The 17,537-nt window shown below is 37.4% G+C and overlaps 1 protein-coding gene across 1 annotated transcript; it reads left to right on the top strand.

Moving 5' to 3' along the window:
* The first annotated feature begins 1,867 nt into the window (after window positions 1-1,867).
* Window positions 1,868-2,824, top strand: LOC123778901 (olfactory receptor 6C6). The gene has a single exon (XM_045776556.2). The coding sequence runs from the start codon at window positions 1,880-1,882 to the stop codon at window positions 2,822-2,824; it is 945 nt and encodes a 314-aa protein (XP_045632512.2). The 5' UTR covers window positions 1,868-1,879.
* The last annotated feature ends 14,713 nt before the right edge of the window (window positions 2,825-17,537 follow it).

The raw sequence follows: 17,537 nt of genomic DNA, 5'->3' as shown, positions 1-17,537 counted from the left end.
ATTAAAATTATAAATACTTGAGGTCCAAACGTCAAAGTGAGTATTAATTTGAGGGATGTGGAAATTCTTTACAGAAGTACCATATGTACATGGTCCCTCCCACAAAAATCATTGATAGAAAATATCCAGCTAGTATAATAAAATATGATGATAAGAGAGTAAAATCATGATTAATCATATTAACATACATCTCTTCCAATGCACACATAAGGGGACACTAGATACGATAGATCCAAGAAGGTAAGGCAGCTATAATTTTAACTTAACTTCAAAATCTAAACTTAAGTCAAAGGCACAAATCTAATTCAGGGAGTTGAAATTGACTACTAAATTTTATGGCTTACAATTTTTTTAATGGTACAGTCATTTAATGGTATTAAGAGATGAGACAGATTAACAGGAGAAAATGAAATTAATTGCATACATATGGGGCGGCTCCGAAAGAACAGGAGAATCATACACAGTCAGGCAATCGAGGCTTAAATGCCATTCTGAGCAAAGAAGAAGGACCTGGGGGGGGGGGGGTCTGGGACTTCAAAGAGAAGGACAACAATTCAAAGGAAAATGAAAAAGAGTAAACCTTTGAGAAGCAAAGGTTTGCTGGGCCACCCAGAAACAATGGGACTTACGGAAGAATTTTAAGAAGCAGACTTTGCGAAGTTCCTCCCTTTCTATCAAACCTACTTCATATTACACTGTAGTTGCCCTCGACAGTGATAGCGGCTTTTTGCATCAGGTCCTTTATCTAAATTCTTTTAGACATTTGAGGAGGAGACGAAAAAGAAGAACATTCTGAGTCTTCCATTTCTCAAAAATAATCAGCTTAAATTCATCCTCATGCCAAAGAGACACATTTTGGGGTGGCAGATTTTACTTCCCTATAATAATTTCTGTAGTATTATTATTCAGTAATTTTATAAAGAATATGGAGAAAGTAAAAAAAAAAAAAAAGTAGTGACCCAAATTTATGTAGACACATGTAGGAATGCACCTCAAAATGTTGATTAAAAAAACACAGAATATTTTTTCTAAAGCACGTTGTTTGTTTTGTCATGTCTCGCTTTGTTGTGTGTGTTATATATACTGAAAAACAACTGTCCATCTGAATATAGCAAAGCCAGTGAAGAAAATTCATAATGATAGTTGTGCACTCGTGGTGCAGAAAAAATTTCATTTTATCGAATTAACGGAAATTAATCCTGCTTAGTCATCACAGGAATGGTAATATAAATGTATAAATGTAAATCCTGGGTTTGAAAATCTCCCTAATACACATTCTAAAACACAGAACAAGGCAGTGTATTTGCACGGGTGGAATAAAAAAGATAGAAAAATACACTTAAAATAACTTATATTCTTTCATTCAAATTATTCATGCAGAGTTGAGTCCTTTCAGGAGGAAGGGGTAAAAATGCTTATTAACCAAAAAAATATTCAAGTTCCAGAGAAAACATTGTGAGAAATATTATAACAAAGAGAATTAATGAATGAGAAAGAATTTAGAATTGTCATCGCATTATGTGTCATCACAAATTTCAGACTGGAGAAATCATTTGCAAACAGATAAATTAGAGAATATATACCTTTCTCTGCTTTAGGTAAATATGTAAATATTTAGGTTAATATGTATGTTAAGTTAAAATATGTAATTAGTTTATATATTTATTTAGTTTATATATACTTTGGTTAATTTCTATATATTTCAGTTAATTTATATATACTTAGGCTTATTTATATATGTTTAGGTTTTATATCTATTTATACATAGGTTAATGTATATATATAGGTTAATTTATATTACACTACAATATATTACATTGATGTGTATGTTTAATTTTTTGACCTCTTATGTATATCTGTTAAGATTCATAAAAGAGAAATGAAAAACCAATCAGTGGAAATAGAGTTCATTCTGCTAGGACTGACAGATGACCCACAATTGCAAATTGTGATTTTCGTGTTTCTCTTTCTTAATTACACATTGAGCCTCATGGGGAACTTAATCATTATCCTCCTCACTCTGCTGGATCCTCGCCTCAAGACACCAATGTATTTCTTTCTCCGTAATTTCTCCTTTTTAGAAATCATATTCACAACAGTATGTATTCCCAGATACTTGAAAACCATCGTGACTAGAGAAAAAACCATCTCATATAATAATTGTGCAGCTCAATTATTTTTTATTCTTTTACTGGGAGTTACAGAGTTTTACCTTCTGGCTGCCATGTCCTATGACCGCTATGCTGCCATCTGTAAACCCCTGCATTACCCAATTATCATGACCAGCAGAGTGTGCTATCAGCTTGTACTTTCCTCTTGGCTAACAGGATTCCTGATCATCTTTCCTCCATTGCTCATGGGACTCCAGCTGGATTTCTGTGCTTCCAGAATAATTGATCACTTTATGTGTGAAACGTCTCCTATCCTGCAGCTATCCTGCACAGACACACATGTCATAGAATTGATGTCTTTTATCCTTGCTGTGGTGACACTTGCGGTCACATTGGTGTTAGTGATTCTCTCCTACACTTGCATCGTGAAGACCATTATGAAATTCCCTTCTGCACAGCAAAGGACCAAAGCTTTTTCCACCTGTTCTTCCCATATGATTGTTGTCTCCATGACTTATGGAAGCTGCATCTTTATGTATATTAAACCATCTGCCAAGGAAAGGGTGAGTGCATCCAAAGGCGTAGCTTTGCTGTATACCTCAGTTGCCCCTTTACTAAATCCCTTCATTTATACTTTAAGGAACCAGCAGGTGAAAGAAGTCTTTTGGGATATGCTACAAAAGATGCTGTGTTTTTCAAAAAGACAATTGTAATAAATACTACAAATCACAAATTTGTGGTAAAAACAAAAAAATGTTTCATTCATTTCTTTTTTTTAACATTTGTTTATTTGAAATAGAAAGAGAAGCACAAGCGGGGTGTGGGCCAGAGGGAGAGGGAGAAGCAGGCCCCAGGGAACCTGATGCAGGGCTTGAACCTGGGAGCCCAGGATCATGACCTGAGCCAAAGGCAGATGCTCCATTGACTGAACCACCAGGTGCCCTCATTCATTTCTTCTGATCATGTTTTTCCACCTCATTACTTATCTCATATAGGAAACTCTCCTGAAGAGTCTTGAGGCGAAGTCCCACCCTTCCATTTTATTCTTCCTAATGAAAACACCCTGCTGCAATAACTCCCTCTCTCAAATCTGTACCATAAGCTTTAAATAATATGTCTTTATTGTATATTAGCTTCTAGAAACCATGACTTTTAAATAAAATATTCCTTTTATAAGTATAATTTGGTATATGTAATTTGTAATTAAACATCTAGTATGTATCTCCCTTTATTCAGACGTTGCAAAGTGCTCAACCCTTACATTTAAGAAGATTGCCTTACTTAAAGGAGACAAATACATAACTCTAATATTACTACATAGTGTATAATTAGTGTTGTAATAAAGGGATATGAAAATATTTGGGGGCATATTGTATAGCTTCTGAGAAATTTTGGAGTTCTGGGAGGCCTTTTAGGAGAAAGTAATATTGAGACTAAAAATATACATCAGGAAAGAAGACTGTGGTATAAATATATGCAAATATCACAGAAGTATTAGATAACCACATGCATTTGAGCAATCAGTATATCTAATGCTCAAAACAGGAATTTTTGAGATATTCAGCCTGGGTTTAGTAAAGGTTTCCTTACAAATACAATGTGGAATATTGCACAGAGTACATATTTGTGTCTCAGAATTTTCATATATAAAGTAGGATAATTTTTTTAAAGATTTTGTTTTATTTATTTCAGAGAGAAAGGAAGTGGCAGAGTAGGGGAGGGGCAGAGAGAAAGGGAAGTGGACTCCCCCCTGAGCCTGGAGCTGATGGGGGCCTTGATCTCAGGACCTTGAGATCATATTCTGAGCCAAAACCAAGAGTTGGATGCTTCCCTGACTAAGCCACCCAGGTGCCCCTAAAGTAGGAGAAATTTCATCCACATCTCATAGTTCATTAAATATATGCTATCTGAACTGTTTAGCACTCAGTAAAAGATATTGCTTATTTTGAACAATTCAAGAATGTGGTTCAACTAGTACTTAATATGGTGTTAAACAGGTAGAGGTACCAAGTCTAGAGAAGTTGAAGGCACCTGTCTGCCAGAACTGTATTTTGGACTTACACCTGGTATTTTAGTAACGTTGAAATGTTCTGTGAAAATCACCTTGGTATTCTTGTAAATGTAATTTACAGTTATAATTGCTGCTCCTTTCATTCCTATGTCTGGAATACAACCAGTAAACCCTATGTTACCCATCCATTTTCAAAAATTGTTATGAAATAAATTCAGTGTTTTTCACAGCAACATAGTGTCTAATCATTACTTGATATAAGGTTCGTTTGTCAAAATCTTTCTCTCAATTCCAGCTTGTTTTCTACCTAGCAGAATTATGTTAATTTTGACCTGAAGAGAAAATGCTCAGACTCTTTCACCTTGGCAACAATAGCGTGCAACTCCATATTCAAAGATTCAGCAAACTTCCAGCCAGGAACGCTACATTTCCTGTGTGTATCCACCCTTAATTTTGGCTTAGGGAAGCGATAGAACCATATCTTTCATCTGTCTCACTCCTTTTGCTCATGGTAATTAGGTTAATAATTCCATCTGTTTATAAACCCCATATAAATGCATCTGACGTCAACTGTTGGTGACTGTTTTTAGAATCTGATATACTAAAAAAACTTTGGTTTTGGCATTTCTAGAGCAATACATCACAACAGGGAACTCTCATTTGGCTTTAAATTGACAAGCTGTTTTTATTTATTACTGAAAGTGTGATTAGTATTACTTTCCTTCAATGATTCTGAGAATCTTCTAAGACTATTAAAAATATTTTTTCTAAGGCTCTACTGTTATAATTTTATTTTCCATTTCTTCTGAAAGCTTCATAATTAGGAAGTTCAACACTTCTGAACACAAGATTATTGTTTCAATCATTAAAAGACTAAATTTATTTGAACCCTTCAATTCACTAGTAAGGGTCACACTATTCGAAGAGTTTAACTACAGAGATCTTTAAGAAGTGTGCCCAGAGTCTGTGAAGTACTAGTCCAAAGATAAACATTTGCTCAAGGAACCAGAAGAAAAATTCTGATTGCACCCACGCCAGTATAAAAGAGCTGTGCTGCACAGCTGTTGCAATAAATGGTCTGATTGATGCGGGCAGACAGGGTCTGAGGACCCAGTGGAGGGTCACACGGGACCAACCAAGGAGGTCCTTGGCTTCACACTGGGTAGAAATCAAATGTGAGCCAGAGCAAGTAGAATCAGAGCTTATTGACTAGTGTAAGTGAGAGATAGCAGACGGAGTGTCTGGGAGCCTTGGAAGGAAAAGGAGAGTGAGTCTCTTTGTTATTTTTGGGGGCCAGGGGTTTATATTAGAAATGGTCTAGGGTGCATGTTTCTCCAGGAGTCCAGGGAAAAGTGAGTATCAGGTGAACAATAGGCATTGTTCTATAAATTACCAAAGGTAAGGGTATGGATGCTGGTGAGAGCAGAAGTTCGTTTGAAGCTAATGTCCTGGGACCTGTCTGGAATCTGTCTCTTCTTAGGACAAAACTCAGAGAATGATGAACTTTCTTGCTTCCCCTCTGAGGTGGGAACATAGCATCTCTGGCTTGTTCAGAGGTGATGTATGGAACATGAGTAAACGGGGCCTCGCAGAGAAGAGCAGAGATGGGGCCTTTCTGAAATGGAGTCCCTTCAGCTTTCCTACTTCCTTATCCCTGTTGCCATGCTGACAAGAAATTTGGGGATGCAGATAGTGGTGAATGAGATTTCTAAAAACAAGAAATTTTGGAGGAAGAAATACGTGATTGTCTTTGGACGAGAGTCCAGTGGGGTGAGGGTGATTGTGGCTGGATTCCCAGTGACACTCACATGTGGGTAAAGACAAAAACAAAGAGAAGAAAAGGGGCCACTTGTAATTGTGGATCATTGCGCAGCCCAAGAAGAAGAAAAGGGGTCACTGTTCTGTGGTTTCTCACAGCTGACTTCTATGAAGAAGGAGGAAAAAGGGGAGAAGAGGAAAAAATAAAATAATTATAGAGGAAAGGTTATAGAGATACCTGCTCTCTTCATATCCTCATAAACACATTGCTATGGACACCCAACCTCCTTTAATATTCTGTTAGTTGGCAGTAATATCCTCTCAAAATTCACTCATATTTTTTGGTCAAATTTCACTAACTCTATCCAACTCTCTGAATTTGTTTTCTTTTAATCTTAGTTTTACAAAAGCATAACACAGGGCATTAATAGAGTCACATAAAAAAAGAAAGAAAGAAACCAAAAAAGCCTATATTTGGGGGCGCCTGGGTGGCTCAGATGGTTTAACATTTGCCTTCGGCTCAGGTCATGATCCCAGCGTCCTGGGATCGAGTCCCACATCGGGATCCCCGCTCAGCGGGGAGCGTGCTTCTCCCTCTCCCTCTACTTTTCCCCCTGCTTGTGTTCTCTTTCTCTGTCAAAAAAATAAATAAAATCTTTTTTAAAAGCCTATATTTCTCTATTACTCTTTGTGATAGCATTTGCTATTCCGTAAGTCAGATTTCAGTGGACTCTTTACCTTGTAACATAACACAAAGTTTACGTAAACATCTCTAGCCCACACACAACACATACATCAGTGCCAAACCGTTTTCCGTAGTGACTGCACTATTTTATGTTCTCACTAACAATATAAAAGCATTCCAATTACTCTACATCCACATTTTAAAAATTAGAGCCATCCTAGTGGGTTTGAAGTAGTATATCATGGTACTGATTTGCATTTCCGTAATGCCTAGTGATATTGAGCGCCATTACATGTGTTTGTTGGACATTTCAAGAAATTTGTATTCAAATCCTTGCACATTTTTTTAAAGATTTATTTATTTAGTTGGGAGAGAGAGTGTGTGTGTACACTTGCACACACAAATGTGCGAGTTGGGGGAGGGTTAGAGGAAAGGAATCTTCCAGCAGACTCCTCACTGAGTGTAGAGCCTGACACAGGGCTGATCCTAGGACCCATGCGATCATGCCCCAAGCAGAAACCAAGAGTCAGATGCTTAAACAACCAAGTCACTCAGGAGTGCCCAAATCCTTGCACATTTTTAATTGGGTTATTCCTTTATGTTGTTGCTGATTTTTAATAGTTTTTTTTTTTTCAAATATTCTGGATACTAGAACCTTATAAGATACACAATGTGAAAATCTTTTCTCCCTTCCTGGAGATTGTATTTTCACTTCTTGATAATGTCCTTAGATGAACAAAAGTATTCAATTTTGATGCAGCCCAATTTAATCCTTTTGTTGCTCATACCATATCTAAAAATCCGTTGCCAAATTCAAATCCAAGGTCATATATCCACCCTTGTTAAAAGACTTGGATAGTTTGCTTTTACATCTAAGTCATAGATGTACTTTGGGGTGATTTTTGTATAGTGTGGGGTAGGGGTCTAATTTTATCCTTTCACATGTGATTATCTCATTATGCCAGCACTGTTTGTTAAAAAGGCTATTCTTTCTCCATTGAATTATCTTGGTACCCTAGTGAAAATTAGTGATAGATGTATAGGCTTATTTCTGGACTCTTCACTTTATTCCATGTTTCTATATATCTGTCCAGTGCCAATATCACAATTTTTGATCACTGTGGCTTCAGAGTGTGCTTCAATATTGGGAAATGTGAGTCTTCTCACTCTTTCCTTCTTTTTCAGGATGGTTTTGGATATTCAGGTTTCCTTGCAATTCTATTTGAATCTGGGAATCAGCTTTTCCAATTTCTTTTTTGTTTTCCATTTTTGAAAAAAGTACTGCTATTGGAATTTGACAGAGATTGAACTAAATCTGTAAATTGTTTTGGGTGGTATCTTAATAGCATTCTGTCTAAGAAACTATGAACATAGAATGCCTGATGCTATCTGTTTTAGAAGTGAATTTTTAATAGATATAAACCCTTTTGGATTACTCTTATGTAAGTTTTGGCAAATTTTTCTTTCAGAGAATGGTCACTTTCATTTAGGTTATCAAATTTGTGGTCACAGAATTGTTCAGAGGACTTTCTTACTATCCTTTTAATGTCCATATTCTACAGAGAAAATTTAGATAGCTGATTATAGATTTTTCTTCTTTTCTAATAGATACATATAATGCTATAAATTTTTCTGTAAGCATTGCTTTCACTGCATCCCACAAACTTTAATAAGGTGTTGCTTCATTTTCATTTATTTAAAAAATTTTAAATTTCTTTCCATTCAATTTTCCCTCCCTTCCCCTATGGTCTTCCATGCTATTCCACAACTAATGAATCATTGAACACTACATCAAAACTAATGATGTGCTATATATTGGGTAATTGAACATGATAAAAAATAAATAAATAAATAAATAATTTTTAAAAATAAATGAATTTTAAATTTCTCTTGACATTTTTCTTTGATCCATGTGTTATTTAGAAGTGTTATTTAATCTACACATAATTTAGGATTTCTCATTCATCCTTTTTACTGATTTCTAGTTTAATACCATAGGGTTTGGAAACTGATATTGTATCAGTTCTATTCTTCAAAATTTTTTAAGTGTCTTTTAAGGCCCAGAATATAATCTGTGTTGGTGAGCTTGGGAAGAAAACGTATTTAGCTGCTGTTGGCTGAAATAGTCTATAGATGTCAGTTATATAGAGCTGGTTGATGGTGTTGTTGAGTTCAGCTATGTCCTTCCCAATTTGTGTCATGATAATGATGACTTAGGGATGAATTGAGTATTTCCTTCTTCAGTGTTTTGGAGAATGTGTGTATAGTTGTTATTTTTAGAAATTTTTGGTATAATTCCTAAGCGAAGCCATCTAAACCTAGATTGGGGGGGGGGCATTTCTAACTACAAATCATTTACTTTAGCTGCTATAGAGTACTCCATTTATAAATTTCTCTGGCTGCTTTGGAAGTTTTTGTTTTACAAGGATTTTATCCATTTCATATAAGTGATCTATTTTTGCCAAAAAGCGATTCATAATATCTCATTATTCTTTCCATATCCATAGGATCTCTAGTGAAGTCATCTTATCAATCAGTAATTTGTGCTTTCTATTTTTCCCTGATGAATCTAACTAGAGATATCTCAATTATATTTACCTTCTACAGATTTGACTTCTGTCTTCACTGTTTTTTGCTAGTGTTTTCTGTTTTCCATCTCAGAGAGTTCTTCTTTAGGGACTCAGTGGGTAAGCATTCCCTGTGGGAGCACCTTCCACTAAAAGCGCCTAGAAGGTTCTGTAAAATTAACACTAGGGATCATGAAAGCAAAGCGGGGACAATCTTGTTGTGCAAGTGGAATTGTATAGAAGCAGTCCCGTAAATCAATAATAATAAGAGGTCAATTAAGAGGTACCATATTGGGGGAAGGGAGTCCTGGTTGGAGTGGTCACATAGGTTGAATTGCTGCATTAACCGCTCTTAAATCAGTAAGTAAATGCCATTTTCCAGATTTCTTTTTGATTATGAAAACTGGCGATTCCAAGGACTAAAGGATTCCTCTATGTGTCCTTATATGAAGCTGCTCTTAAACCAAATTTTGCAGAGCCTGTAATTTTTCTTTGTTTAATGGCCACTGCTCGAAACAAATGGGGCATTCGTCCTTCCACATCAGTGGGATTGGCTCTGGAGGACCCATTGGAGGCCGAGCAGTGGCCCCTATGAAAAAGGTGGATTGGCGTCCGTCTCTTTTGTAGGAGGTGGTATCATTATATATGCTTCCCATTGTTGGAGTAAATCTCGACCCCATAGATTGATGGTAATGTCTATTATATATGGCTGAATATATACTTTTTGTCCCTCAGGCCCCTTGCATGGGAGAATATGAAGACTTTGGTTTACATTTTCTGCTTGTCCTAAACCTGAAAAAGTTATTGCCACGGGGCCCTGAGGCCATTTCTTAGGCCAATTATCGGTTCCAATAATGGACACATCCTCTCCAGTATCAAATAAGTCCCTGAAAGGACTTTCCCTGTATCTTTATACAGCAGGTCGGTTTTTCTTTGAAAATTTTTTCAGTCAAATACACTCCTGACCAACCGGAACTTCCAAAGCCCGCGTCACCACGCATTTGATTTTTAAATTTCCCCTCAATATATGGCAGCAATAGTAACTGCGCTATTCGGTCTCCCTTTAAAAATTTACATGGGGATATGGATATAACCAAATTATCAGAAATGGAGTTCAGAGTAACAAAAGTCAAGATGATGTGTAGACTTGAAAAAAATATTAACGAAAATAATAATGAGAATATAGAATCTCTAAGGGCAGAAATGAGAGCGAATATGGCAGAAATTAAAAATGCTATGAATCAAATGCAGTCAAAACTAGATGTTCTGACAGCCACGGTAAATGAGGCAGAAGAACGAATCAGTGAATTAGAGGATGGGTTGGTAGAAAAGAAAGCTAAAACAGAAACTTGGCTCAAAAAAATCCAATCTCAAGAATGTAGGTTACAGGAGATTACTGACTCAATGAAACGTTCCAATGTCAGATTCATCGGCATCCCCGAGGGGGTGGAGGAAAAAAGAGGTCTAGAAGAGATATTTGAACAGATTGTAGCTGAAAACTTCCCTAATCTAGCAAAGGAAACAAGCATTCATGTCCAAGAGGCAGAGAGAACCCCTCCCAAGCTCAACCATGACAAACCTACGCCACGTCACATCATAGTGCAATTCGCAAATATTAGATCCAAGGATACAGTATTGAAAGTGGCCAGGGCAAAGAAATCTCTCACGTACCAAGGCAAAGGTATTAGAATTATGTCAGACCTGTCTACACAGAACTGGAATGAGAGAAAGGGTTGCGGGGGGGGGACCTTTTTAAAGCTCTTTCAGAGAAAAACATGCAGCTAAGGATCCTTTATCCAGCAAGGCTGTCATTCAGAATTGATGGAGAGATAAAGATCTTCCAGAATCGCCAATCACTGACCAATTTCATAACCACAAAACCAGCCCTTCATGAGATATTAAGAGGGGGGGTTCTATAAAGGTAAAAAGCCCCCAAGAGTGATACAGAACAGAAAGTCACAATCTATAGAAACAAAGACTTTACAGGCAACATGGCATCATTAAAATCATCTCTCTCAATAATCAGTCTCAATGTAAATGGCCTAAATGCTCCCATAAAAATGCCACAGGGTTGCAGATTGGATAAAAAGACAGTACCCATCCATTTGCTGTCTACAAGAGACTCATTTTGAACCTAAAGATACATCCAGACTGAAAGTAAAGGGATGGAATACCATCTTTCATGCCAATGGACCTGAAAAGAAAGCTGGGGTAGCAATTCTCATATCAGACAAATTAGATTTTAAACTAAAGACTAGTTAGAGATACAGAAGGGCATTATATTATTCTTAAAGGATGTATCCAACAGGTGGATATGAAAATTATAAATATATATGCCCCCAACAGGGGAGCAGCAAGATACACAAGCCAACTCTTAACCAGAATAAAGAGACATATAGATAAAATACGTTAACAGTAGGGGACCTCAACACTCCACTATCAGCAATAGATAGATCACCTAAGCAGAAAATGAACAAAGAAACAAGAGCTTTGAATGCCATACTAGACGAGTTGGACCTCATAGATATATATAAAACCCTACACCCCAGAACAAAAGAATACTCATTCTATTCTAATGCACATGGAACCTTCTCCAGAGTAGACCATGTTCTGGGTCAAAAAACAGTACCAAAAGACTGAAATTATTCCCTGCATATTCTCAGACCACAATGCTTTAAAATCGGAACTCAATCACAAGGAAAAATTTGGAAGAAACTCAAACACTTGGAGACTAAGAACCATCCTGCTCAAGAATGATTTGATAAACCAGGAAATCAAAAATCAATTTAAACAATTTATGGAGACCAACAAGAATGAAAACACAATGGTCCAAAACCTATGGGACACTGCAAAGGCTGTCCTAAGGGGAAAATACATAGCCATCCAAGCATCACTCAAAAGAATAGAAAAATCTAAAATGCAGGGGCGCCTGGGTAGCGCAGTTGTTAGGCAGCTGCCTTCAGCTCCGGGCGTAATCCCGGCATTCTGGGATCGAGCCCCACATCAGGCTCCTCCACTGGGAGCCTGCCTCTTCCTCTCCCACTCCCCCTGCTTGTATTCCCTCGCTCGCTGGCTCTCTGTCAAATAAATAAACAAAATCTTTAAAAAAAAAAAAAAAGAAAGAAAGAAAGAAAGAAAGAAAAGAAAAATCTAAAATGGAGTTTTTATATTCTCACCTCAAGAAACTGGAACAGCAACAGAAGAACAGACCTAATCCTCGCATGAGAAAGCAGTTTAGATTAGAGCAGAGATCAATGAATTAGAAACCAGGAGCACAGTAGAGCAGATCAACAGAACTAGAAGCTGGTTCTTTGAAAGAATAAATAAAATAGATAAGCCACTGGGAAGACTTATCCAAAAGAATAGAGAAAGGACCCAAATTAATAAAATTATGAATGAAAAGGGAGAGGTCACAACCAACACCAATGAAATAGGAAGGATGATTAGAAACTTATATCAACAGCTTTATGCCAATAAAGTAAGCATCTCTTCCTCCTGGAAGAGATGGAGGTCTTCCTAGAAACCTCTAAACTACCAAGACTGAAACAGGAAGAAATTGATTTTTTAAACAGACCAATTAATTATGAAGAGATTGAAGCCATGATTAAAAACCTTCCAAAAGGGGCGCCTGGGTGGCACAGTCATTAGGCGTCTGCCTTCAGCTCAGGGTGTGATCCCAGCGTTATGGGATCGAGCCCCCCATCAGGCTCCTCTGCTATGAGCCTGCTTCTTCCTCTCCCACTCCCCCTGCTTGTGTTCCCTCCCTTGCTGGCTCTCTCTATCTCTGTTAAATAAATAAAAAAATATATTTTTTTAAAAATAAAATAAAAATAAAAACCTTCCAAAAAACAAAACTCCAGGGCCTGATGGATTCCCCGGGGAATTCTTCCAAATATTCAAAGAAGAAATAATACCTATTCTCCTAAAGCTGTTTCAAAAAATAGAAACAGAAGGAAAACTACCAAATTCATTCTATGAGGCCAATATTACCTTGATCCCCAAACCAGGCAAAGACCCATCAAAAAGAAGAATTACAGACCAATATTCTTGAGGAATATGGACACCAACATTCTCAACATGATCCTAGCTAATAGGATCCAACAGTACATTAAAAGGATTATCCATCATGACCAAGTGGGATTCATCCCTGGGATGCAAGGGTGGTTCAACATTCGCAAATCTATCAGTGTGATAGATTATATCAACAAGAAAAAAGCCAAAAATCATATGATTCTCTCAATAGATGCAGAAAAAGCATTTGACAAAATACAGCATCCTCTCCTGATTAAAACCCTTCAGAGTGTAGGGATAGAGGGCACATTCCTCAATCTCATAAAAACCATCTATGAAAAGTCTACAGCAAATATTATTCTCAATGGGGAAAAGCTGGAAGCCTTTCCCTTAAGATCAGGAACATGACAAGGATGCCCACTCTCGCCATTATTATTCAACATAGTACTAGAAGTCCTTGCAACAGCAATCAGACAACAAAAAGGGATAAAAGGTATCCAAATCAGCAAAGGAGAAGTCAAACTGTCTCTCTTCGCAGATGACATGATACTCTATATGGAAAACCCAAAAGAATCCACCCCCAAACTACTAGAAGTTATAGAGCAATTCAGTGGTGGGATACAAAATCAATGCTCAGAAATCAGTTGCATTTCTATACACAAACAATGAGACTGAAGAAAGAGAAATTAGGGAATCCATTCCATTTACAATAGCACCAAAAATCATACGTTACCTTGGAATTAACTTAACCAGAGACATAAAGGATCTATATTCTAGACACTACAAATCACTCTTGAAAGACATTGAGGAAGACATAAAAAGATGGAAAAATATTCCATGATCATGGATCAGAAGAATTAACATAATTAAAATGTCCATGCTACCCAGAGCAATCTATACTTTCAATGCTATCCTGATCAAAATACCAATGACATTTTTCAAAGAACTGGAACAAACAGCCCTTAAATTTGTGTGGAACCAGAAAAGGCCCTGAATCACCAAGGAATTGTTGAAAAGGAAAAACAAAGCTGGGGGCATCACAATGCCGGATTTCGAGCTGTACTACAAAGCTGTGATCACAAAGACAGCATGGTACTGGCACAAAAACAGACACATAGACCAGTGGAACAGAATAGAGAGCCCAGAAATGGACCCTCGGCTCTTTGGGCAACTAATCTTTGACAAAGCAGGAAAAAACATCCAGTGGGAAAAAGACAGTCTCTTCAATAAATGGTGCTGGGAAAATTGGACAGCTACATGCAAAAGAATGAAACTTGACCACTCTCTCACACCATACACAAAAATAAACTCCAAATGGATGAAAGACCTTGATGTAGGACAGGAATCCATCAAAATCCTAGAGGAGAGCATAGGCAGCAACTTCTACGACATCGGCCACAGCAACCTTTTTCATAACACATCTCCAAAGGCAAGAGAATCAAAAGAAAAAATGAACTTGTGGGACTTCATCAAGATAAAAAGCTTCTGCACAGCCAAGGAAACAGTCAAAAAAACTAAGAGGCAGCCCACGGAATGGGAGAATATATTTGCAAATGACACTACAGATAAAAGACTGGTATCCAAGATCTACAAAGTACTTGTCAAACTCAATACACAAGAAACAAATAAACAAATCATAAAATCGGCAGAAGATATGAACAGACACTTTTCCAATGAAGACATACAAATGGCTAACAGACACATGAAAAAATGTTCAAAATCATTAGCCGTCAGGGAAATTCAAATCAAAACCACACTAAGATACCACCTTACGCCAGTTAGAATGGCAAAAATTGACAAGGCAGGAAACAACAATTGCTGGAGAGGATGTGGAGAAAGGGGATCCCTCCTACATTGTTGGTGGGAATGCAAGTTGGTACAGCCACTCTGGAAAACAGTGTGGAGGTCACTTTAAAAGTTAAAAATTGAGCTACCCTATGATCCAGCCATTGCACTACTGGGTATTTACCCCAAAGATACAGACGTAGTGAAGAGAAGGGCCATATGCACCCCAATGTTCATAGCAGCATTGTCCACAATAGCTAAATCGTGGAAGGAGCCGAGATGCCCTTCAACAGATGACTGGATTAAGAAGATGTGGTCCATATATGCAACGGAATATTACTCAGCCATCAGAAAGAACGATTTCTCAACATTTGCTGCAACATGGATGGCACTGGAGGAGATAATGCTAAGTGAAATAAGTCAAGCAGAGAAAAACAATTATCATATGATTTCTCTCACCTGGAACATAAGAACTAGGAAGATCGGTAGGAGAAGAAAGGGATAAGGAAAGGGGGGGGTAATCAGAAGGGAGAACGAAGCATGAGAGACTATGGACTCTGAGAAACAAACTGAGGGCTTCAGAGGGGAGGGGGTGGGGGAATGGGATAGACCGGTGATGGGTAGTAAGGAGGGCACGTATTGCATGGTGCACTGGGTGTTATACGCAACTAATGCATCATGGAACTTTACATCAAAAACCAAAGATGTACTGTATGGTGACTAACATAATATAATAAAAAATATTATTATAAAAATAAATAAATAAATAAATAAATAACCAAAAAAACCCAAAAAATAAAAAAAAATAAAAATGTATATGGGGTATTTGAAGACATTAAGACCATGATTTCTCCAGTATAATCTGAGTCAATGCCTCCTGTAAGAACTAAAACACCTTCTTTAGTCAAACTAGATCATCCTAAAATTAGCCCTACAGTATTGTTTGGCAAAGGGCCAAAACAGCCTGTAGGAACCTTTTGAGGAGTCTGATTTAGGAGCAATAAAAAGTTTTCTCTACATGGAAGAACAAGTTCAGTGCTCCCCGGTGTAGCGTGTAACAAATCTAAAATTGTCCGAGATTGAGGTTGGGGGTGCCCCCTTTTGGTTGGGGGCTGAGGGCTTGCCCCGTAACCCATTTCCCTGTAGAGCAGTACCATCTTTGTGAACTTTAGAGTGGCACTGACTAGCCCAATGATTCCCCTTTTTGCACTGGGGACAAAGACTAGGGAAATTATTTCGATTGTTTTTTCCCATCATATTTCTATTCTTAAGAAGGCATTGGGTGCAAGTATGCCTATTTCTTCCACAATTGAAGCACTGTCCTTTGAAACTATTTGTTGTTATGGCTGCCATGGCCTGAGCTAGCAAGTCAGCTTTGTAGGAGATTATGTCTTCTCATTTACTAGTAGGAGATATCTATGTATTTGGATATAAACCCATTGTGAATCTCTTTTGTTGAGTCAAGTTTTCAGAACCTCTCCTTAACTAATTTATGACGTGTTTCTACTCAAAAACATCGTATCCAGAATTCTTGGTAACCTATTCTTCTTAGAGCACCTTGCCACACATGCTTCAAATTCATGTAAATATTCATTTATGTTCACTATTTCTATGGTTTTGTTCTTCTCATTTGCCTCTTTAATCCATCCAGAATTTATTCTTATGTAAGATATGAGTCTGTTTTTGTTGCTTTTTTAAATAAATAATCAACTGCTCTTATATCTTTAGGCTAGAGATAACATGAGAGTTTGGACAATGAGTCACTTAGTGCACCAATGCCATTGTATCCCCTGCAAATAATGTTTCTAGCTCAGAGAAAATGGGTCTGAGAAACTCATATGTCTCATTTTTCAGGAAAAAGAAAAGTTTCTTTGTGCCCTCAATATAAGTGCCTAATTTTAACAAGGCCAAGGCACAGTAATATATGACCCTTTTCTGCAATTTCACTTCACCCCATCCACCCTCACCTTCTCCATTCCAGGATGGCTGTGGTTTTATTTCCTTGTTTTAATAATGTTACTTTTTCTTCTCCTTGAGGGTGCTCACAGTCACATACAGTCTGTTCCATTTAGCAACTCAATTCACTTGTACTTATTCATCAATAACACTTTGCTTGTTTTTATTGAGTATTGCTGACACACAATGTTACATTAGTGTCAGGTGTACAGCATTGCAATTCAGCAAGCCTGTACATTGTGCTATGCCCACCATAAGAGTAGATACCACCTGTCACCATACAACAGGTTTACAATAGCATTGACTATATTCCCTATGCTGTAACTTTTATTCCTGTGACTTTTTATTCCATAAGTAGAAGCCTATACCTCCCATTCCTCTTCACCCATTGTGCTCATCGCCCCAACACCTCCCATCTCGCAACCATCAATTTGTTCTCTGTATTGATGGGTCTGTTTCTGCTTTGTTTGCTGGTTTACTTGTTCATTTTGTTTTTAGATTCTACTATAAGTGAAAGCATCTGGTATTTGTCTTTCTCTATCTGGCATATTTCACTTCGCATAGTATCCTCTATGTTCATGAAAGTTGCTGTAAATGGCAAGATCTCATCCTTTTTATAGCTGAGTCATATTCCATTGTGTGTGTGTGTGTGT

This window comes from Ursus americanus, chromosome 25 (genome assembly GCF_024610735.1).
Source record: "Ursus americanus isolate L20-20 chromosome 25, mUrsAme1.1.p, whole genome shotgun sequence".
Taxonomy (NCBI): Eukaryota; Metazoa; Chordata; class Mammalia; order Carnivora; family Ursidae; genus Ursus; species Ursus americanus.
The sequence above is the reverse complement of the archived record's forward strand: the minus strand, read 5'-3'. Positions and strand labels throughout refer to the sequence as shown.